This window comes from Lissotriton vulgaris, unplaced genomic scaffold (genome assembly GCF_964263255.1).
Source record: "Lissotriton vulgaris unplaced genomic scaffold, aLisVul1.2 SCAFFOLD_461, whole genome shotgun sequence".
Classification (NCBI taxonomy): domain Eukaryota; kingdom Metazoa; phylum Chordata; class Amphibia; order Caudata; family Salamandridae; genus Lissotriton; species Lissotriton vulgaris.
Window position 1 is genome coordinate 122,313 of NW_028254792.1, and position 24,757 is coordinate 147,069.

The 24,757-nt window shown below is 44.8% G+C and overlaps 1 protein-coding gene across 1 annotated transcript in view; it reads right to left on the reverse strand.

The window, feature by feature from the left end:
- LOC147659413 (1-aminocyclopropane-1-carboxylate synthase-like protein 1) overlaps nt 1-24,757 on the reverse strand; it is a gene marked incomplete at its 3' end in the record, with an annotated part of 274,136 nt that overhangs the window by 111,000 nt on the left and 138,379 nt on the right. The window contains exons 2-4 of the mRNA XM_086951761.1: nt 15,547-15,606; nt 14,986-15,056; nt 3,054-3,123 (exon numbers count right to left, since the gene is read on the reverse strand). Coding sequence (XP_086807887.1) covers nt 3,054-3,123; nt 14,986-15,056; nt 15,547-15,606 — 201 coding nt within the window. The remainder of the gene's footprint in view (nt 1-3,053; nt 3,124-14,985; nt 15,057-15,546; nt 15,607-24,757) is intronic.

The following is a 24,757-nucleotide window of genomic DNA, read 5'->3' on the forward strand; positions in this document are numbered from 1 at the left end:
AATTATCAAAAAAGGTCTTCTAGTTTTTTTTGTCCTTGCAATGCTGGCAATCTCGTCCTGCCTGTTGTAATGCTTGTTTGTTATAGCTTTCTTTTGTTATTTATTTATTTTATTTTATGTAGTTTATAGAGCGCGCAGCTACCCCCGAAGGGGTGTCCCGGCGCTAAAATCCTGAGTCACCAAGGGAAAGTAGGGAGTAAAGCAGAAGATTCACTCCCGGCTTCCGCCTCAGGAGACTCACGAATTAAAGTTATGCAGGGACATAAACAATAGGAGGTTGGAGATTGAGAAATACTACCTGAATTACAACATGAGCAGCGGACGGACACTAGGAGAAAATCAACAGATACCAGATTCTGAGGGCAAACTGAGGTGGTGCTATGGAAAGATGGAGTGGTGCTGAGGTGGTGGTGTGCTGGTACAGGTGTGATGCTCAGGTGATGCTGAATGAAACTAAGGTATTACTAAGTGATGCTGAGGTAGTTGTGTGCTGGTGTGGAGGTGATACTGAATGTTACTGAGGTGGTGTTGAGTGATGATGAGGTGGTGCTAAGTGACGCTGTGGTACTGAGTCATGCTGAGGTGGTGGTGCAGCGCTGGTGCTGAGGTGGTGCTGTGTTGAGGTGATGCTCTGCTGATGCTGATGTGGTGGTGCTGCATGGGTGCTGAGTTGCTGCTGAAGTGGTGGTGGTGCACTGATGCAGAAATGGTGCTGTACTGATGTTTATGTTGTGCTGTGCTGGTCCTGAGGTGGTGCTGCACTGATGCTGAGTTGTTGGTGCACTGATGGGGTAGTGCTGTGCTGATGCCGAGATGGTGCTGCGCTGATGAGGAGGTAGTGCTGTGCTGATGCTGAGATGGGGCTGTGCTGATGCTGAGGTGGTGGTGTTCAGGGGGTGCTGCACTGATGCTGAGTTGGTGCTGAGGTGGTGATGGATCACTGATCAGGAGGTAGTGCTGTGTTGATGCTGATGTACTGTGCTGATGCTGAGTGATGCTGAGGTGGTGGTGTTGTACTGTTTCTGAGGTGGTGCTGAGCTGGTGATCAGGTGGGGCTCGGTGATGTTGAGTTGGTGCTGTGCTGAGGCAGTGGTGCGCTGATGCTGATGTGGGGCTGCATTGGAGGTGGTGCACTGATGCTGAGATAGTGCTGTGCAGTGCTGATGTTAAAGTGGTTCTGCGCTGATGCTGAGTTGGTGCTGCACTGGTGGTGCACTGAGGAGGAGGTGGTGATGTGTTTATGCTGAGACGGTGCTCAGGTGATGTTGAGGTGAGGCTGAGTGATACAGATTCCCTCACCATCACTCTTTAACACTGCCCCTTAAGGCTCCAGAACCACTAATGTTCAAATGCATTTAATTAGTTTTAAAATGCCACACATTCCAGTGTAGGGTGTTAGAGCACTTTGCATCACACACAAATTGCACAGACACAATCAATCATAAGTGTATAAATTAGTGTAAAGGAAATATTATTTAACAAAGAGGACTACAGGGTGTGGGAGTCACAAGTCATGCATACTGGTAGGCAGCATTTCTAAAGAGTGCTTGAGCCCCAGAATACAAACTTAGAATTAAAAACAGAACACCATAGCTGGGGGTTCTCTTAAATGAAAAGAAACAATTTCCATCCAGATGAACCCTTTTTGCTAATGTAATATATCCTCTAATCTTTACTTTGCAGTGCATGTAGTTCTTTGATGACAGTTATAAATTCACTCTTCTGTTAGGATTTTAGCTTATAAGCTGCAAGTAACAGAAGAGCAGTAACCCATTGACCTATTTACATATTATGCACTTTGTAATCTGCATGGTACTCTTTCTATGCAGCTGGCATATTAACCCTCTGGCTACCTTGCAATGAGTTAAAACTTCTTCCACTAGACAACTCTGATCACCAACCACCAGAGTTATCTTGACATTTTTATCATGGAAACTGCAGCAGGCCAAGAATGTCTGGATTGCTTTTAAAAGCAAATAAACTCGGAAACATTTCCCCTCTGAAGTCAATATCCAGTGCGATTTCACAGCCCTTGTGCTGGCCCTGTCTTCTTGTTCTGCTTTTATTTAACGTAATACATTCAAATGCACATTTTAAAGGGGACATTTTTCCAAGAAAATATGTTGGCCTCAGTGCAAAACTGATGAGGCGAAACCTCCAACTCCTCAGCCAGCAGCCAAGCACAAATACTGGAGAGGAGAAACAAACACAGGCAGCATGCATATTAAAGTATCATTTCAAGCTGTGTTTAAGTTTTGGTTTAACTTTTTACATGATTTAGAGCAGCAGTAGCTAGAACGATTGACTGGCTGCTGCTGGCTTCAGACAGGAAGGACAAGACATGAATGATGCAATAAAATATAAGCAATTATGTCTGAGCACCCACAGTGTAACAAGAGGTTGAAAACATAATAAAATAACCCCCCCTCGCCACCCCACCACGAGCAGATCAACAGAACAAAGTGTAATGATATTGTACTAAGACCTTGCTCTTTGGAGGAAAAAAAGGAGGGACAGAGAGGCAGGACTGGCCACTAGTAAGCATAGATTTTTAAAGGACATTGAAACAAACAAATGAGAAGCAAGGAAAGGCATTTGGCCCACAGAGATATATGTATACTAAAGTATATAAGAGGTTGTACGCTTACGCTCGACCTAAAATAAACTGAGCTGAGAGGAGCTGTGAAGTGGCAGCATGCAGCGATTGAGAAGGGAGCACATATGGGGCTACTTACAGATCAAGTTTCTAAGCATTTTAAATACTAGGGCACCTCACGCCGGTGGCACCTCACGCCGGTACAGTGTAATCAGAGGCATGGATATTACAAGCTTCTTTGTGGTGGGAAAGTAGTAATTAATTTATTCACAACAAGTTTGTGAGAAGTAATCAAGGTTTTACACAAGCTTTTTTGCCAATACTGAATGAGAAACGTCATACAAGTGAGGCTGTAAAACAATATTACACAAGATGAAAGGGGTTATGCAACTAAGACATGTAAAACTACAAGTACTCCTGGGAAACAACCTGTACAGATACTTAACGAATGACTCACGTTTTCCGCATTCAGGGGAGCAGGTGCCTTGCAGTAATATGTCAGGAAGCTGGCCACCTCTTCCCTTACACTGCAAGGAAATTAAAAAGTTAGGTGGTTAGGATCACTTCTGATTCTATTAATTGCTAGAAATTTAAATAAGATGTTTTTTAAACACTCTCTCTAGTTTAACAGACCGGTCTCACACATTAGCTGATAAACTTAAAAAGGACATTCACTTACCTGACCAGCTTCCCAAGTAGGCCGATTTTCATTAAAGTGTTTGGGGCATATTACCAACAACTAGCGATAATTATCGCTATGTTGGTTTAGCGGGGATATTTTTATCGCCGAGCTGCAGGGATTTTTATCGCTTAAGAACCTTGCTATTATCAAGGTTTATCGCAAATGCGATAAAAATCGGCAATAATGCATGAATATCGCTGAAAAGTCAGCGATATTCATGCATTACCGAGCTAATGCTCTTAGCCATGTTATCCACCTACCATTGGATAACATGGCTAAGAACTGCTCAGGGGCAGGTGTTAGCTTTTAGAGATATTCGCGCTTAGCGCGAATATCTCCAAAAGTTGGTAATAGGAGATAGCGATGTTAGCGACTGTTTCCAGTCGCTAACATCTTGACACGCCCACTTTGCATGTAATAGGGAGATAATTTTATCTCCGCTTTCTTCGCTTTTAAAGCCCAAAAAGCGGAGATAAACCCCCTTGATAATATGCTCCTTGATTTTGTAATTACTGATCTCTAGAGGCTTTCTAGAAAACTATGGCATGGCATGATATCAACCTACAAGGGGCCAATGGATAACAGACGGTTGATGAACCAAACGATCAGCAAAGGAAGACACTTTCAACTCTTTAAGTCTAAGATTGAAACATGGAAATATTATTAATCATTGTTTGTTGCATGTGGATTTTCTTTAGAATGTAATCAAAAGGGGTTTTTGTTGTCTCCACTATTCTGGTATCCGTTGTAAACATCTTAAATAAATTTGCCATTAAATATTAGACTTATTGATATGTTGGTGCTAGAAATGACATTTAAATTTCTTTCACTAGAAGCGTCCTTGGGGATCAGTTCTTACCTACAGTATTTTTAAATCCCACTTTACACCAGCATTCAGCCTCATTGTTAAAGAGGAAAATGAAGCGGAGGAAAAGTAGGGGCATATTATCAAGAGCAGCGTTAAAAATGATCGCCGCTGTAGTGGTAAAAAACTGCAGTTAAAGCGGAAATAATGGGCTTGATAATATGCCGTAGAGAATTCCAATAGAAGCCCAAGTTCACACCAGAACATGGACTTCTATTGGAATTCTCTACGGCATATTATCAAGCCCATTATCGCCGTTTTAGCGGCATTTTTCTCCCGCTAAACCGGCGATAATTTTTAGCGCCGTTCTTGATAATATGCCCCTTAGTGATTTGCCCAGGATCAGATTAAGTGATTTGTTACGACGCAGGGAGCGCAATCGCAGTCTCCTGGTTTCAGACACTAGACTACATATACCCATTTACCAAGATTCAATTTTCGCTTTTGCTCACAGCAGTCAAAAATACATTTTCCCAGTTATATGCCTGCAAATCGTATCTGGGAGAACTCTACACAGTGGTAATAGAGAGTCCTGCGCAAATCAAGGTCTTTTTTGTCCCCGCGGAATAAACAATTGTCCCCATTGAGAAGTCCCCTGCACCCCACCAAATCTAGAGAATCTTTTTCTTCCCACATGGAAAGGAAGCTTCTCAAGGGCTAAGCAGAAGTACATCCCCAACAAATTCTTGTGTGGAACTGGGTTGGATGCCCGCAAATGTGCATGTTGGTTGGGGTCGAAAACTTTTAAGATAAACATTGCATTGGAACGCCCGCTTCCAGCAGTTGACAGGGATTAAATATGGAAAGTTTCTCTGGCATCATGGCAGAGATATCAGCAGTAGTAAATACATTTAAGCTTCAATTAACTCCAATGTGAATTCATGGCAGATGTAAAAAAAAAGTACATTTGGTTGTAAATGTATGTTTATGAAGAGGGCCATAACCCTCACAATTACACTTTACGTAAGTTCATGGGTATCTACCAAGTGAGCAACGTACATAGGGCTCAAAGGGTTTCAGCCCCCTCTACCCTCCCACCCCCGTAGTGTCTCAGCCCGGGCTTCTGATGCTCGAGCTGCTGTGGGTTCGGCTGGACAGTGTCTGGAGTCTTATCTCCGGGCATCAATTTTTTCATGTCTTTAAAGACAGTTTACATTTTTACATACCTTTGTAAACTGTTTAACAATGCTTAGTTTTTTCTGGTTCTAGTACCCCCCGAGTCCCCACTCTGCCTATTCCTTACATTTGTATTTTACTTTTATTGTCGTAGTGTGAGAATGCATTTTATGAAAAGGATAAGAAAGTATTGTTGCCAAAAGTAAAATACTAGCCATTTGTTGTTTAAAGAGACTGCAAAAAGCCTTGTCTTGAGACTAAATAGGATTATAAATAAAATTGTGTGTCTTCATTTGTAATGTGACTTTTCTGTCTTTATTCCCTTTATTTATTAGTCATGGATCATTCAGGCATCTCTAGAACACAATTAAAAATGCTTTCTATTTATATTTGCTGTTCCAATTATGCATAGATAAGTGCTGAAAATAGGCTTTAGGTGACTGCTTATTTTTGTACGGTCTGGGAAATCAATATAATGAGCTGGCAACTCTAATCACAAGACTAGAAGTTTGTTGCAGGATGAGCACAATATTTATTTCCTCCACCCTCGATCTCTGAACTGGGCCGGACTGGGAACGCACATCGGCCTTGGCAATTGAGTTGGCCCGGCTGAGGGGATAGATGGGGTTCAATGTGGAATACACTGCACCTGCTTTTGGTACAGGGGGGCCGATATTGCAGTACTGCTGCGAAACCAGCCCCCTGTACCCAAAACCACCCCCACCAGTCCAAAACCAGCCCCCACCCTTCCGGCCCTCAGAGAAACTGCACGTAACCCGCTATGGCCAGCCGGGACCTGTCCCTGAATAATGCCATAATAGCAATAGTTTAACTTATTTCTGAAACCCTACGCCAGCCCTCAATACCATGCTGAGTTACTTCAAGTGTCTGGTAATGCCCCCTGCCCTTCACTTTCACTGATCACGATGCCCTAACACCATTTACCCTGCAGTCACAATGCCACTCGCCATGAAGTGACACCATTCTCCCTTCACTTACCCTGTTGCTACATGAGCACACATCTCACTTTGCATTCACAGTGATCACTCTGCACTCACAGTGCAATTGTGCAAGTCACCCTGTACCTCACCCTGCAGTCACATTAGCACATCACTCACCCTGCACTCATGGGACACTTCTCTCACCAGTCCCCTTCAGTGCTCACTCTGCAATCTCACTCATAAAAGCTCATCACTAACCACCCACCCTGCACTCACATCCGCACACAAATTCATATTGGTCACCTCACTCACCCTGCAGTCAATCCTCTCACGCTGTCATATCGCTCACCAAGCACTCACAAGGGCACTCCTGTCACAAATACAGTGCAAAAGGTTAATGTGCCTGCTACAAAGAAAGTGTACAGCGCAGATCACTGTACTGAATGTGAGTAAACTATGAGTATCCCTATAAAACAAAATGAAATGTTTGTCATAAAGAGGCTATAGAGAGATGAGGTGCATTGTATCCGAGTGGTAGTGAGGGAATTCTCATGTTGAAGGAGTAAATGTGTATGGGTATCTAAAAAAGATTGTTGGACCGTGCACCGCCTATGCTAGGGCCAGCCCTGGTTGGAAGTCTTAGCCCCCCTCCCCCAAAGTTTGGGTCTAGTTGCGCCCCTGAAATCAACAAAAAAAACACAGAAAATGTGACCGCAACAGATCAGTCAGTCCAACACTTTATGAAACTAATGACTCCAAAATAACCTGGATTTTCTGCTAAACAGCCTCAGTAAAGTTTTGTATTCATACCTCCTTTTTTCTTTGTATGTTTGTGCAGCACTGCTCTCAATGGTCGTATCACTGGAAGCAGCTCCAACTTAGGAACACCATTCAGAGAGAACTAAGGGCAGGTGACTGTGAATGTGGAAAAGAGCACTGCAATCCTTCTTTGGGAGGTAGCACCTGAGTGCTTTTCAGACTGCATTGAGTGCTATGGACAAGGCTGTCGGCTCCAAGCAGCCCCTCTCTCCTATTGGTGGTCACCAGAAGGATTCGTCTGCACAAGTGCAGATCCAGGCAGTTTTCTCACTTAATGCTCTGAAAGGGGGCATTGTGAACCTCCAGAATTATGCAGGGTGCACCATGATGTGGCGTTACTTGAGGCTGGTCTAGATTCAGCGTGACAGTCTGTATTTTGATTTGATTTTTAACTCTGATTTTCAGAGCTAACTTGAGGCCTAACTCTTTGTTGAAGGTTTTCCAACCACTTAGACTAAGATGTTCTGCAACACACAGAGACAGGGAAGGTAGCTCTTGGACAATCACAGTGCGTTGTGTTGTTTAGATGGCACAAATGAGTGGTGCAGGCACCTCCATGCAGGACATGATGATTATGATAAAAGATACACATGAAAGATGGTGCTTCAAAGGCTGTGGACTCACCAATGTAGCATGCAATTTCTGCAGCCTTAGTACCACTAGTCAAAGTATTGTTAAAATTGACCTGTAGGCAAGTTATGTTACTCCTTGTCCGACGACTAAGAAATTAAGAAGCTCAAAAAATGCTAAGAGCGAGAGGGCAAAGCAGGTGGCATTAAATATTTAAGCTAAGCGGAAGGATGACCCTCCTTTAAATCATTGTCTACTTTTGAAAGAAGCCTTCCTGCCCGAGCAAAGGACTGTACCCAGCACCCTCTGCCTGGCAGGATGTGAGTACCAAGGTGTGGGGTGGCCATGATATCCCTTGAAAATTTACTCCTATGGATCTCAACTCCTCTGAAACGGGAGTAGACAAGGATATTTCTTAGATAAATTTGACGGGTGAGATTGAAAGTCACACCCTTGGATTCCGGTCAAAGGCTTGTTAAAGATGACATATTATGTAATTCAGCATCAGGTGGAATACACTCCAAGAGGCAGGGTCACGGATGATGCGGGGAAGGGATTTTCAATCCTGCTTACTGGTATCATCCTCAGAATTCTCAAATTGGGTCCTCTTGGACAAGGTGAAAAACATTTTTGCACATACGATTGTATTAGCCTTTATAAAAAAGTGAGGAGCAGGCTCATGACGGAGTGCGTACCCCTTAGTTGGGCAACCAGGTCCACTTCGATGTCTGCAAATCGCCTAAGGTTGGATCTCCTCTAACAAGAAACACCACTGCTCGGATGAGAACGTGCTATTTAAATTATTTAAGAAACAGATGCCCAGAATTCTTTGTATAATGCCTCCTTTCCTAAAGAGTTTGGGAAATAAGTAAAAATGTTTTCTGGATAAGGCCCAGGTTTACTTCCATAAAGCATTTGGCCCTAGGAGTTTTGGTGGGGCAGTCAAGCCAAGAGGCTCTTGGCGGGGGCCAGTATTCCAAAAGTCTCTACTGTGGGCAAGGTTTTAGAAAACGGAACCTATAGCAGGGTTAGAAGGAGTGAGGTACCTTCTTTACCAGATTCCCAGTGGGACAATGGTTAAGGCAGCAGAGATTCAGAGGACTCTACTGGAGAAATTAAGAAGGGTTTGCAGGTGAGTTTTCTGCATTTTTCCTCTCTAAATATGGTAAGGTTGTTAGATATTTCTTTCAATTCGAAGCTGGTCAAGTTATTTTGGCATTTTTGTCTGGACAGTGAGATCTCCATGAAAGGGAAGGACGTCAATAATGGCCGTTATCTCATGGAAGTTGTCAAGGAGTACTCACGTTTTCCTCTAGTGGAAGACTTACCATCAACCCCACATGACAAAGTCAAGAGGCTTGCTGTTGCCCTCCTGGGCTCCCGTCTGGACTACTGCAATGCGCTGTATGCGGGACTGAATAAAAGTCAGCTGCAGCGCTTGCAGGTGGTCCAGAATGCAACAGCCAGATTTGTACCCCGATGTGCCTCTGCCACCTCTGCCAGGAAGCAGCTCCACTGGCTTCCTGTTGAGGACCGGATACTTTTTAAGACCATGTGTATGGTTTACAAGGCTTTAGCAAAAAAAAGCCTTACTGGAATTGGATCCATTTTGTCTCATTACAATCCTGGCAGGAATCTTCGCTCCTCAAACAGACTTCTTCTCTCAGTTCCGCGTATTTGGAAAACTAGATGGGGTGGTAAAGCCTTTTCCAATCTGGCTCCAAAGTGGTGGAACGCTCTCCCACTGGAATTAAGGTCTCTTCCCACTTTACAATTATTTAGAACTGCCCTGAAGACCCATCTCTTTGTACGCGCGTACCTGTAGTTGTGCTTTGCCTTTCTGATCTTTTTGATAGGCGCCTTGACACCTTCGGGTTTAGTTTGCGCAGTATAAATTGCATAATAAATAAATAAAGAGGCTGGATGAGATTTTTGCAGTTTGGGGTGTTACTTCCATTCTCAAATCTGGCAATGGTCCAACCCTTCAATAGCAGGGAGCTCAAAGACTTTTAAAATTGTTTAAACATCAAATATCAGAACAGTACACCTCTCTGGCTCCAGGCAAATGGTGTTGTTGAATGATTTGTGAGTACTTTGGAAAGGGTGGTTCAGCTTTATGCCCAACCCTACTTGGCTAACAGGAGGAAGTCCTGCCACCTTGCTATTTGGGACAGCACTTGAAACAAAGGTACCATAATGGACCACTGGTCCCTCTATAGACCCTGACGAGACTCATGTCACTGGCACTACTCGCAAAATGAAAGCTTGCGCCAATAAGTGGCGATACATGCAAAACATGGTCTTCGAGAAAGGAGAGCAAGTTTTTGTCAAGCAAAAGTGGACACACAAGACTGATGTTTCGTTTGTTGCTGAACAGCTTAGAGTTGTAGCGAGCAAAGGACAAATGGTAACTGACCAACAACCTGAAAAATCTGGAGACTCGTCACACTTGAAGCATTTGCCTCAATGTTCATCGGCTCCACGCCTCATGAGTGAGACAGGTCCACTTAATTTCCAAAGTCAAGCATCTGACTCTTCTCCAGAGATACCAGAGGAAGTGCTCCTCCTCTACCTCGTTAAACTAGAACCGAAAGACTGGTGTGTGTACCTCAGTGACTCATCAAGGAGTTTTAATGTGTATATGTATATATATATATATATATATATATATATATATATATATATATATATATATATATGTATGTATGTATGTATGTATGTATGTATATATATATATATATATATATATATATATATATATATATATATATATATATATATATATATATATATATATATATATATATATATATATATATATATATATATATATATATATATATATATATATATATATATATATATATATATATATATATATATATATATATATATATATATATATATATATATATATATATATATATATATATATATATATATATATATATATATATATATATATATATGATGCCAAACAAGTATTTTGCTCCTGAGGTGGAAGCTGGGAGCTTACAGCTTTTTTACTTTGCTTTTAACTCTGCTGTGTTTTGAAATCGTCACTTGATTAAATGTACTCTTTTTAATATTGGCCTCAGCTCTTACCCTCCTCGCTCCTTACTGGGCTCGGCAGCCGATCTATCGCTGTCACGAACCCTTCGTGCCAAACACTCACTGCCGCCTTCCCGGCACGCCCTGAGGCCACGCCCCCTTTTCGGAGGCCACGCCCCCGCCGATCCCTACACCCGATTACAAACGCTGCTGTGAAGTATTGTGCTCCTGAGGCAGAAGCCGGGAGCTTAGAGCTTTTTTACTTTGCTTTTAACTTTGCTGTGTTTTGATATTGTCACTTGATTAAATGTACTCTTTTTAATATTGGCCTCAGCACTTACCCTCCTCGCTCCTTACTAGGCTCGGCAGCCGATCTATCGCTGTCACGAACCCTTCGAGCCAAACACTCACTGCCGCCTTCCCGGCACGCCCGGAGGCCACGCCCCCTGGCCTCCGCCTTACCCACACATCCATAAAACATGTGCATTTTTCGGACGCGCAGCGACGAGCGCAGTGGGTGCGGCGTCTGCGCGCTGAAGGCGCGCCAAAGTAAAGCCCATCTGCACCCGTCTGCGTCCGACCGGGACTAGGGGCCCTCCATAATGCCCTCATAATACAATACTCCCCCGTGCAGCTGACTAAACTCCAGGGCCCGTGGCCTTTGGATGATATTGTGAGCGCACGCATCGCCAGGTTGGGACTGACTGCCCCGTACTCTTCCCCTCACCCCTTCCCCTCATCTTGTCCTCCCACCATCTGTCCCTGTCTCGACCGGCCGACTCGCCCTCCCCTCACCGCATTATCCGCCTATTATCTTAACACCAGACCAGCAGTTAAGCACTGCCTTGAACTTTTCACCTTATTGGACCTGCATAAACCTGATCTTCTATTTCTCACCGAGACTTGGTTTTGCAACAACTCCCTTCCCTCCCTATTGGCTGCGCTCCCTGCCTCATATTACGCCTACCAGCCGACCGACCCCCCGGCAAACTGGGTGGCGGAGTCGCCTTGATCGCCCGTGGAGAAATCTCCTTCCAACCTCTAGTTTTCTCTTCCATCGGTTCTTCTTAGTAGCTCGTTCACCTTCCTTTAGCACCCCGCTTACCTGCCTTCTTATGTACCACCCCCCCTCACCTTCTCAACTTTTTCTTCCTAGTTTCCAAGATCTGGTGGCCACCCTAGTGGTTAATAACTCTTCCATCTTGGTCCTAGGTGATTTTAACTTTTGGCCATCAGACCCAGCCGAATGTTCTACTTCAAAGGAGTTCTCAGAGACCCTCCACTCCCTCAACTTCAACCCCCTTGTGCACTCCCCTACCCATATCCAGGGCCACTTCCTTGATCAGAACTGATCTCTTAACTGCCCAGTAACCTCTTTGTCTATTTCCCCTTGCACTTGGTCCGACCACTTCTTAATATCATTCTCCCTACTCCTCGGCACAGCCCTCAAGTCTCCTCTTCCCAAAAACATCTGGGCGCGCTCCTGGAACCACGTGGATGTGGCCTCGTTGTCCACCACACTCTCCGCATCCAGCCCGGATCTCCACGGGCTGTTGTCCTCGGCGCAAGCCGACTCCATCAACTCATGGCTTCGAATAGGCTGTGACTCAGTCGCTCCCTTAAAGAGGGTGTCATCCAGGCGCACCAACGACGCAAACCGTTGGTTTAACGAAGAACTGAAAGCTCTAAAACTCAAGGTCCGCCGAGCGGAACGTACATGGAGGCGAGACTATTGCCCGAACCTTAAAAATCAGTACATCACCCTTCTGACCCTGTACAAAAAATCTATCTTGGCGACTATGAATGCTTATTTTTCCTCTAAAATTCTAACTGCAGAAAATCAGCCCAGAGAAATCTTCTCCATTGTGCACGATCTCGCCTACTCAGACCGGACTTCCCTTAAACCCTCTCCTTCCCAACCCCTTATGCGACTCCCTCAATTATTTTTTTTAGATAAAATCTCCAAAATTAGAGCTAACATCCCCCCCTTCGTCTTTTATCTACTCTGAGTGTCCCTCAGTCGTAGCACGCCTCAACTCTATTCCACCCCTCACCAAAGAATCCTTCCTCACCCTCCTGCCCATGGTGAAATCAGGTCCCCCACTAGACCCTTGTCCGGCACACATTCTTTAACAGATCTACTCAGCCTGCGTGCTCACTTTCCTCAATAGCTCACTGTCACAGGGCATCGTCATTCCTCCCCTTAAATCGGCTACCATCTTGCCCATTCTTAAAAAACCTGGCGCTGACCCCTCAGTTCTTGTCAACTATCGTCCCATCTCACTTTTGCCTTTTTTGGCGAAGGTATTGGAGCGCCATGTGACTAGAACGCTTAGCACTTATGTGGAGGAGAATAGGGTACTGGCTTCCCGTCAGGCTGGGTTCCGTCCTGCACACTCCACGGAGTCAGTAGTCTTATCGGTCCTCGACAATCTTAGAGAGGGCATGGACACCAACCATCCCCAGGCCCTGGTCCTTCTAGATCTCTCTGCCACCCTTGACACAGGAAAGTAAGATGTTGTGGTCAACCGTGTCCAGCGGGGATTGGAGGTTCGGCCTTGGTCTGGCTGTCCTCCTTTCTGCGAGAACGCACACAAGCTGTGCGCTTGGGCGACTTTTCAGCAGACTTCCGCGCAGCCCAATGCGGGGTCCCCCAGGGCTCTTCCCTTTCCCCTCTTTTATTTAAGGTGTATATTGCCCCCCTCATTTTTGCTCTCCAACAGTTGAAGGTCTCTGTATATAACTATGCGGATGACCTCCAGCTTATTTTTTTCTTTATCCTCATCCTCTGAGTCCATGGCCAATTTTCAGTCCGTTATGATTTTCATCCGGGACTGGATGAACTACAACCACCTGAAGTTAAACCCCGATAAAACGGAGCTGTTACTGACGGTGGTTGCTCCAGTCCCTGGTCCCCTTTATTTTGGCCCCCTTCTTTAGGTTCACCTCCCTCCCCTTCGTCCTCTGTAAAAACTCTTGGTTTCAAATTGAATGACCAACTCACCCTTCACTCCCAAGTCAGTTCTGCCGTGTCCTCTTCCTTTCTCTCACTCCGCACCATTCGAAAAGTCTCTCGGTTTTTTTTTCCTTTTCTGCCCTCAAGCTTATTGTCCTGGCGATGGTTATCTCTCACCTGGACTATGGCAACAATGCCCTCTATTGCGGCATGCCCGCATATAGCATGCGTCGACTTCAGCTGGTCCAAAACCAGGCGGCTCGCCTGGTTTTTAACCTGGCCAAATCACACCACGTCACTCCCCTACTCAAGTCCCTACACTGGCTCCCCATCCGAGAACGAGCCCAGGTCAAGCTGGGCTGCATCACCTTTCAAGCCCAGCTCGGCACAGCCCCTGTTTTCATCTCTTCAGAAATGAAGCCTTACGTCCCTGCCAGGGAGCTACGCTCTTCTGCCCAACAACTCCTCATAGTCCCTCGTTTCCACACTCGCCCCAGTGCTTTGGAACTCTCTTCTGGCCCACCTTAGATCTTGCGCTCACTACACACTCTTCCGCAAGGCTCTAAAAACTTTTCTCTTCACGCAAGCCTTCTCTTCATAATTGCTTCTCTCTATTTTTCCCGGCCTTCCTGCTCCTCTGGGTCCAGTACTTTATAGCGCCATGAAACCGCCTGGTGTACGCTCGCTCTAGAAATACTTTTAAACTCAAACTCAAACTCAAACTCAAAACCAAGAGGAGTTAATAAACCTCCCTGTGTACTGGAGAGCTTTCTGGTGGTCCGTAATTTCTGCATGCCGCATTGGAGAAGCAGGAGTAGTTTGGATATATATATATATATATATATATATATATATATATATATATATATATATATATATATATATATATATATATATATATATATATGTTTGTAATTGTTATTTAACAAAGGGGCAAATGTTGTATCCTGTATTTGTATGTGTGAGGCCTCTAGTGGTCTTCGGTGGACTGCTTATAAGTATTACATAATCTGTTTGGTGTGGTAAATAATGTTAACGGTTGCAAGACGTGCAAGCCAGATGTGGCGTGGTCTGTTACATGTCTTGACTGGGGAGGAGAATACAGCAACAATGTTTTTCTTTTGTCTGATGTAACAAAAGCGAAGTAAGAAAGGTTACTATTCATCGGTATGACCTTAAAATAATCTAACTTCTTTATTATGAAATATTCAGAATGTGCATATGTTATCTCAACATATGCCAGCTGCTGCTGAAGCTTGCCACCTCTAAACTCATTGCATGCTTTATACGGCTCCTTGCAGCTAGGACACATGTCATGCCTACAGACACCTTGATGGTGCCTCAATCACAGTATACCATAAACCTACACAGGTACTGACAGCTACTCACAACATATGGCCCTTCCAGTCTGGGTACTGCAGGAGCGGGGGTTCAATGTGGTTCATGTCGCTCTGGGTCAACTTCATTATGCAGCAGTCATGAGAAAAAAGAGGAAAAAGTCAAACAAATATGCAACCAACAACACTGTCATATGCCCTGGATGGCCTTCAAAAGTGGATTTCTTCAGTGGCTCATACAATGAAGCATGTGCAGTACACAGGAAAGATTTCATTGTAACCTAACTGTCTTATGTTAAGATGTATTTGGTTTTGTAGTACAACCTTAGTGTCACTTTAACTGTGTTTTTCACTAGGGATATTGCAATACATAATTGATTACCGATAATCAGATTATAAATATAACAGCAAAAGATTACACTAAAAAACAAAGGAATGACACAGTAAAGTAAAATATGTAAAGGACAAGTATGTAGTATAAGTGTGGGGTTCAACATGGACTGGGTGCATGGAACATGAGCTACAATAAACCACAATCTCGCGCAGTATTAGAATAGGATTCCATTTAGTTCTTGACCCTCGTGCAAACTTGCAACAGGAATGCAGAACTTACCCGCTTGGACATTAGGTCAAAACAAAGCGTATTTTCACTGATGCCAAAACTGATAATACCCTAGAGAAATAGAATAAAACACAAGTTATAATACTCTAGTTTATAGTATAAATTCAGCAGTGGTGATACATTAACATGAAGCATAATGAAACTCACAATAAAATAAAAATAAATCCAAATGATCACACTGTTCAATTGAGAGCCCATGGGAAATCCCCATGTGAGGGTCTTTGGTGAGCTAATGACAGTCTGGATGAAGACAGGTAATTTCATAATCAGCAGAATTGGAGTTCTGGACTTTTTGGTTCCGTCCAGAGGTGTCAGGGATAACACCCGAAGACCCCGGAGTTCTACCTGTCTCGGTGCACAAATAAACAGAAACACGGGCTTCTCGATGGTGGCGTCAAAGACCAAAGGTTTATTACTGCAGGGACACAGAAGTCACAGAAACTACACACGGGCAGTATCTAGGAGCCTGTTCGATTTGTACAAGAAGGGTTGCTCCTTATATACTAAATATTGGCCTTCAGGCAAATTCTTTACATGCTAGTACATTCCCAAACCTTTGTGTCCTAAACAATAAATATTTGGCGTTGCACAGGAATCGTCGATAATATCTGATGTCAAACATTATGAAGAGGGGTTCCCACTATTCCATCACAATCCCATGTCAACATTTCATTCAAGAGCCGGACCGCCTCATCGTAAATTTCGTTACCTCCCCCTAATAAAGGTCCAGAAAGAAAGAAACAAGGCCAGGTGTAGAAGATAGAAAGGCAGGATAAGAGATGTTTGTGGGTTGTAAATGGGCAAGGCTACCAGCTTCGGCCGCCTAATCATGATCAGGCTAGCGAACACGAGAACCAGTATAGCAGGACAGGCCTCAGGCAGAGGAGGCAGCCTTTGTCGAGTCATGCAGCCACAGCGTGTTGTATTCTAAGGTGCACGTGTCACTAGAGAGGTGAATCTCCGGCTAAGCCTACGTGTCCTTAATCGAAATGAAGAAATCAGAGGTCATTGCGTGTCCATTGTCTATGTGAGGGCAAGAAACACAAAATGGCTGCCATGATCTAAGATGGATGCCATGGGTAGATCAGAAATGTGTTTGTAACAGGAGTACTCTTGCCCGTAGCACAGCGAAAACACCAGGATACGCTAAATGGACCATTTGCGGTTCACTGATACCAAAATTATGTATTTACCACAATGTTAAAAACACCGGTTCAAATCGTCACGGAACCTCAGACCCTCCTTTTGCCCTTACATAGGCAATTACTCAGTCTATGTCAGAATCTAGTTCTATGCTCATCAGGTCAGTGACATGCTGTTGTATCATCATCCTTTCTCGCGCCTTTTCTCCAAACGCAGGTGGTTTTCTAAAACAGGTTGCAGCACAGAGACTACACAGAGCGGGACCACACTGGATAATCAGGCAACACGAGAACAGGAATACTAAGATGACACCAATAACCATCAGAACCTTCCATCCCCACGCTGATATCAGAGTCTAAAACCACTCCATGAAGGACCAGTTTCCCTTGTCTACATGGATAGAGTCGGAAATCTTGTGTAGCTTAGAGATCGCCTCATAAACAGTTGGAGCATTATTGGGAATAAAAACACAGCAGCTCGATTGGATCATTCTGCATACCCCACCTCGATCTGCAAGTATCATGTCTAGAACCATACGGTTCTGCAACGTCATGAGTCGATCCGCCTGAGGCTCAGCTGTCAAGTTGCTAAGGGCACCAGCAGTTTCGGTAATAGTAGATTCAACTACCCGTGTTAGTTGACGTATGTTTCTACTATTGGCCATAGGCCCCCAGAACGGAAGGAAACCTTTGAAGAAGTCTCCAGCTTCCTGACCAGCGGTATCTTCCTTGCTGAAAACACCTCTTGCTACTCTGGTCTTGTGATAATCAGAAGAAGCAGTGTATGTTGGAGGCAACAATCGAGCAATATAACATGAACCTAAAAAGTCAGCAGGCAACCACGTATACGCTCTGTCTTGACAGATGAAGTAGGTACCCCTAGCAGTAAGGAAGGCAGGGGAAGAGTTAGACGGAAACACATAGGTCTCAATGCACTCACTCCTCCCCAGCTGAGCTCTCGGATTTCTCCCATTTCCTTGCAAACAGACCTGACCTCGGTGAGGCACGACCCAGATTGGAGTTGAGCTTTTACGCTTGCTTTCTCCCAAACTAAGGCGATACTCTGAAGAGTTCCAACTCAAATATACTCGTAATTCATCTCTAGGGTAAGATGGAGTATTATTGACGTCCTTGATCATGTCAATAATTCCCTGAACTAAAGCTTTGTTGGCATAGTTATATTAAGTGGAACGTGGTGGACGCGGAGGATAGGTTTCAAGGGCATAAGCAAAAATGGTCTGAAGGGCCTGGAATGATCCAGTATAGCTAAAAGGCAAAACCAGGTAGGGAATGCCTTTATCCATAGTGTGGGGTATCAAGCCACACACCCAGCAGTCTGTAGTGTTAACTACCAGTTGGTGTTGGTGCAAGAGCTGTACAAAAGTGTTATTAATGAATTCTGTATTTACAACAAGGGGTGGTGAGGGACAGAGTCTCTGAATTAAGCAGAAAACTCTCACCCAGTCAAGAGATCAGGGCTAGATCCAACACCGTTTTTTAGCTCACTGCACCATTCCAGTTTCAGAACCTGGCTGTATGCAAATTAGTCTGTTCCTGTCCCAGTGCATGATGGGAACAGGGCAAACCAAACTACAAAAGCCAATTCTTACACTGGGAAGGAAACAAGCTCCCGGGGACCGGTTTCTGGTAAAGAATTGGCTTGGTAGTTTAGTCTGCCCTGTTCCCATGATGCACTGGGCCAGGGACAGACTGATTTGCATATAGCCAGGTTCTGAGCTGGGATGGGGCAGTGAGATAAATAACGGTGATGGATCAAGCCCTGATCTTTGGACTGGGTAAGAGTGGTCTGCTCAATTCAGACACTTGTTCATCACCACCCCCTTTTGTAAATCGATTTTGGCCACTATAGGTGTGGCAGGGTATACTCAGACATGAGTCCCTTTCTCACTGCTCCATCAGGATTCAAGCAAGCCGGGCCGAAGAGGCTGAAATGCCAGAAACCGGTCCCCTGTAGCTTGTCTCCTTTCTGGTAAAGAATTGGCTTGGTAGTTTAGTCTGCCCTGTTCCCATGATGCACTGGGCCAGGGACAGACTGATTTGCATATAGCCAGGTTCTGAGCTGGGATGGGGCAGTGAGATAAATAACGGTGATGGATCAAGCCCTGATCTTTGGACTGGGTAAGAGTGGTCTGCTCAATTCAGACACTCTGTTCATCACCACCCCCTTTTGTAAATCGATTTTGGCCACTATAGGTGTGGCAGGGTATACTCAGACATGAGTCCCTTTCTCACTGCTCCATCAGGATTCAAGCAAGCCGGGCCGAAGAGGCTGAAATGCCAGAAACCGGTCCCCGGTAGCTTGTCTCCTTTCTGGTAAAGAATTGGCTTGGTAGTTTAGTCTGCCCTGTTCCCATGATGCACTGGGCCAGGGACAGACTGATTTGCATATAGCCAGGTTCTGAGCTGGGATGGGGCAGTGAGATAAATAACGGTGATGGATCAAGCCCTGATCTTTAGACTGGGTAAGAGTGGTCTGCTCAATTCAGACACTCTGTTCATCACCACCCCCTTTTGTAAATCGATTTTGGCCACTATAGGTGTGGCAGGGTATACTCAAACATGAGTCCCTTTCTCACTGCTCCATCAGGATTCAAGCAAGCCGGGCCGAAGAGGCTGAAATGCCAGAAACCGGTCCCCGGTAGCTTGTCTCCTTTCTGGTAAAGAATTGGCTTGGTAGTTTAGTCTGCCCTGTTCCCATGATGCACTGGGCCAGGGACAGACTGATTTGCATATAGCCAGGTTCTGAGCTGGGATGGGGCAGTGAGATAAATAACGGTGATGGATCAAGCCCTGATCTTTGGACTGGGTAAGAGTGGTCTGCTCAATTCAGACACTCTGTTCATCACCACCCCCTTTTGTAAATCGATTTTGGCCACTATAGGTGTGGCAGGGTATACTCAGACATGAGTCCCTTTCTCACTGCTCCATCAGGATTCAAGCAAGCCGGGCCGAAGAGGCTGAAATGCCAGAAACCGGTCCCCGGTAGCTTGTCTCCTTTCTGGTAAAGAATTGGCTTGGTAGTTTAGTCTGCCCTGTTCCCATGATGCACTGGGCCAGGGACAGACTGATTTGCATATAGCCAGGTTCTGAGCTGGGATGGGGCAGTGAGATAAATAACGGTGATGGATCAAGCCCTGATCTTTGGACTGCGTAAGAGTGGTCTGCTCAATTCAGACACTCTGTTCATCACCACCCCCTTTTGTAAATCGATTTTGGCCACTATAGGTGTGGCAGGGTATACTCAGACATGAGTCCCTTTCTCACTGCTCCATCAGGATTCAAGCAAGCCGGGCCGAAGAGGCTGAAATGCCAGAAACCGGTCCCCGGTAGCTTGTCTCCTTTCTGGTAAAGAATTGGCTTGGTAGTTTAGTCTGCCCTGTTCCCATGATGCACTGGGCCAGGGACAGACTGATTTGCATATAGCCAGGTTCTGAGCTGGGATGGGGCAGTGAGATAAATAACGGTGATGGATCAAGCCCTGATCTTTGGACTGGGTAAGAGTGGTCTGCTCAATTCAGACACTCTGTTCATCACCACCCCCTTTTGTAAATCGATTTTGGCCACTATAGGTGTGGCAGGGTATACTCAGACATGAGTCCCTTTCTCACTGCTCCATCAGGATTCAAGCAAGCCGGGCCGAAGAGGCTGAAATGCCAGAAACCGGTCCCCGGTAGCTTGTCTCCTTTCTGGTAAAGAATTGGCTTGGTAGTTTAGTCTGCCCTGTTCCCATGATGCACTGGGCCAGGGACAGACTGATTTGCATATAGCCAGGTTCTGAGCTGGGATGGGGCAGTGAGATAAATAACGGTGATGGATCAAGCCCTGATCTTTGGACTGGGTAAGAGTGGTCTGCTCAATTCAGACACTCTGTTCATCACCACCCCCTTTTGTAAATCGATATTAATGAATTCTGAGCGTCGAGCTTGCTCATGTTCAGGAAACGAGTGAAAAGAGTGCATAGAAGAAACAGTAGAAGTAGCAGGATCAAGAGGAGGTACTGTAGTTACTGGCATAAAAATCAAATTCACACCAAAGACGATTCCACCCACCAATGTTATCAAAACAATTAAAAATGTAATAGCACATTGCATCAAAAAGCATTTGCTGTGGAGAATTCTGTAAAGTCTATTTCTGAGAACATAAATCACATTTTCTCGTTGTAGCTCAGGAAGCTCCATCTTCTACAATCCGCTCGCGACCACTGATGATGTGTACGTAGATGAAAATGCCTCTATCAGCCCTGGGAGTTCCCAGAACTAACAGAAAGATCGACCTTGTGTCTGACCCCCGCAGATTCAACTAGGCACACAGCCACGACCCTACGGCTACCCAGACGGCAAGGCAATTTAAAACAATAGAAACAATAGCAAACTTCCTGGCTGAAGGCAAAAGTGTCAAAATTCAAATATTACAATAGGCAGTTTCCTGCTTTATTTGTCCATATTGCGAGACCGTAAATTGTATCTCAGTTTTGCAGGAGCTGTTTGATCTGGAAACAGTGTCTTATCAGCAGAGGTTACAATGTTCAAGTTCGCAGAAGGCAAAGTTTCTTCTGATGCAGAGGGCAGGTGTTCAGAAGTCAAAGAAGTAGTTTCAGGAGGAGAGCTAGAGTTCGATGTGTCAGTTATCAATTCGGCATCGCTGAAAGGGATAAACCTGGGCGTTCGCTCAAACTCAGAGGCACCAATTCCCTTCTTCACCCAGTTATCGTAAGGAAGCGGCAGGGGCACACGTTTGACGTGCGTTGTGTGTATCCAGTTCTTGCGGCCAGCCACTCGAATAGCAGTTCTCGTTGCTAGCAGTACTTGATAGGGGCCGACAAATCTGGGTTGAAGGTTCTTCGTCCTCGCAAAGTTCCGTACAACAACGTGGTCGCCAGGTTTCAGCTGATGACCTGGACTCTCCGGTGGCTTTGGCAATGCATCGAAAACCTGTTGGTGAATAAGACTCAATTTAGCAGTCAAGTCGTAAAGGTAATCAATCAACATTGGATATTCCAGAGAACAGAATTCTTTTGGCCTTGGCACTCCCCAAATATTCGCAGGACGACCAAAGACTATTTCATAAGGACTAAGCCCTACTCTAGAATGTACAGTCGCTCTTGTTGATAACAAAGCCAAGGGTAGTGCGTCTGGCCAGGACAAACCCGTGGATGCCTGTATTTTAGCGAGTTTCAGCTTGAGGGTGCCATTGTAGCCCTCAACTAAACCAGCAGACTGGGGATGGTTTGCACTGTGAAATTTTTGCTTGATCCCTAAACCGGCACACACACTCTGCATAACTTTCCCTACAAACTCACTTCCGTTATCTGACCATACAATCCGTGGCATTCCATACCTAGGGAAGTATTCTTTGAGAAGGATTTTGGCAGTTGATAGGGCAGTGTTGTCCTTTAGTGGATATGCTTCGATCCATCTGGAGAAAGCACAAACTACCACCAGGACGTATTTTAGGTTGTTGCAATGATCCATGTGAATGAAATCTAACTGAATCACTTCAAAGGGGCAAGAGGGAGGAGCGAAGTGACCAGTAGGAGTTGGGACTCCCTTGCCAGGATTATGCATCAGGCATACCATACAATTTTTCACCACTCTCTCTGCACATTTACTAATCCCATCATTCTTCCAAACTGGAGCCAACATCTTACAAATTTCTTTAGAACTAATGCGTGCTACTCCATGTGCCATCGTTACCACTGCAAGCACGTACACATCAGGCAACATCCAACGCTATTGTTCCGACAAATCAATCCAACATCCACTCGAGTCCAATTTACCCGTACTCTCTTTCCATGCACGCTTTTCCTCCTCAGTTGCCTCTTTTTGAATCTCTTTCACACTTTCCACTGTATCCTCGCACATTCCAGACTCGGAAATCCATCTTGCAGACGTTGCAACATACATCCTACTTATCATATTTCTAGCTGTCTGTTTAGCGGTTTCATCAGCAAAAGCATTCCCACGACCAACATCATCCGCAATTGCTTTATGAGCACTGCATTTCACAATCGCAACTTCAGTCGGCAAGGTTAGAGATTCCAACAAGTCGTTAACTAGCTGACCATGTTGAATCTTAGTCCCATGGGACGTAATGAAACCTCTTTCTTTCCACAAACGGCCAAAACTATGGGCCACGCCGAATGCGTACTAACTATCTGTGAACACATTTACTCTCTTTCCCTTTGCTAAAACACACGCTCTCGTTAGAGCTACTAATTCTGCAGCTTGGGCAGAATTCTGACTCACTCTTGCAGTCTCCACAATCGTACTCAAAGTCGTTACTGCGTAGGCAGCAGTCACATCACCATTCTCCAATTTAAAGCACGATCCATCAACATACAACGTGCCATCTGGATCTGACAATGGAGTGTCTTTTAAATCAATTCGTCCTTTTGTCTCCTCCTCTGTTCTGAAACAGCAATCATGGGGTTCGGAATCACTCGACTCTTGATTAGTCGGCAACAATGTTGCTGGATTCAATACATTGCATCTTTTGATTTGAATATGACTCGCTAACAGTGTCAGCTCATAGCCTGATAATCTAGCACTAGTAAGGTGTTGCGTCTTTGTTCTGTTCATGAGTGTATCCACAGCATGAGGAACCATGACCACTAGCATGTTGTTCATCACCAAACCAGCAGATTGTCGAATGGAAGCTGCAGCTGTCGCTGTAGCTCTCAAACAACTAGGCAATGCTCTAGCTACCGGATCTAATGTTGATGAAAAATACGCACAAGGGCGTTGTTTATCACCAAATCTCTGTGTCAGGACACTCAACGCACAGCCTTCTCTTTCGTGAACATAGAGCATGAATGGTTTACTGTAATCTGGTGTACCCAACACAGGAGCTGAACATAGTGCATTACGTAACTCAGAAAAACTCTCCTGACATTCAGCAGACCATGGCACCGGACTCGGAACACCTTTCCCAGTCAAAGCTACCAATGGTTTTGCTAAAAGAGAAAAATTTGGGATCCACTGCCTACAGTATGAGGTAATACTTAAAAAGGCACGTACTTCTCTCTGTGTGCGGGGAACACTCATCTGCGTAATTGCTTTTATTCTCTCTGGGGTCAACTTCCTTCCCTCCTTTGACAAGAGATGACCTAGGTAGGTCACTTCTTGGCAGCAGTATTGCATTTTGGAAGGTGACACCTTATGATTCAAATTAGGCAAATGATGCAATAATGAAATTGTAGCTGCTTTGCAAGTTTCCTTGTCATCGGCAGCCACCAGAAGATCGTCTACATACTGCACTAGAGCAGAACCAGGAGGAAGTACAAAAGAATCTAACTGACTTTTTAATGCCTGACTGTAAATGGATGGACTCTCACAATAGCCTTGTGGAGCACGTTTAAACCTGAAGCTTCGACCTCCTAGAGAGAAGCCGAAAATGTCTCTGCTTTCCTCGGCTATCGGAATGCTGAAAAAGGCATTCTTCAAGTCGACGACTGAAAACCATGTGGCTGTAGCAGGAATCATCGTTAACAATGCAGTCATGTCTGGAACCACAGGAAACTGCGGAACCACAATCTTATTAACCTCTCTGAGATCGATAACAAACCTGTAAACTGGAGGCTTTGAAGGATCAGTACGTTTCAAAATCGGTAATACAGGACTATTACAGACATTTCCTCTAGTTTCTTGCGGCACCAGTATCCAACAGAAACGGTTCGACTACACCTGATGTTGCTACTGCGACATAAGGCCCACTCTGATCCAATGGAACTGATACTACTCCCTCTCTCTGTCCACGGCTGTCCTAGTATTCAGTTTGTTGAAATCCCTAATCTACTTCACAATAGTCCTCAACATGATACTGTTGGGATCTATTTTGCTGGGCAGACTGTCCATTTCGTTGATCAAAGTGATTAGAAGGACGATCATTCGTTTGTGGAGGCATAGCACATCGTCCTCGACCTCTAGAATTTTGCATAGAACCACCACGACCTCTTTGAGCTGTTGCCGCATTATTTTGCGCTAAGATCGGACACTCATTCTTATAATGACCCTCTTTCTTACAGTAGGCACACTGGTTCC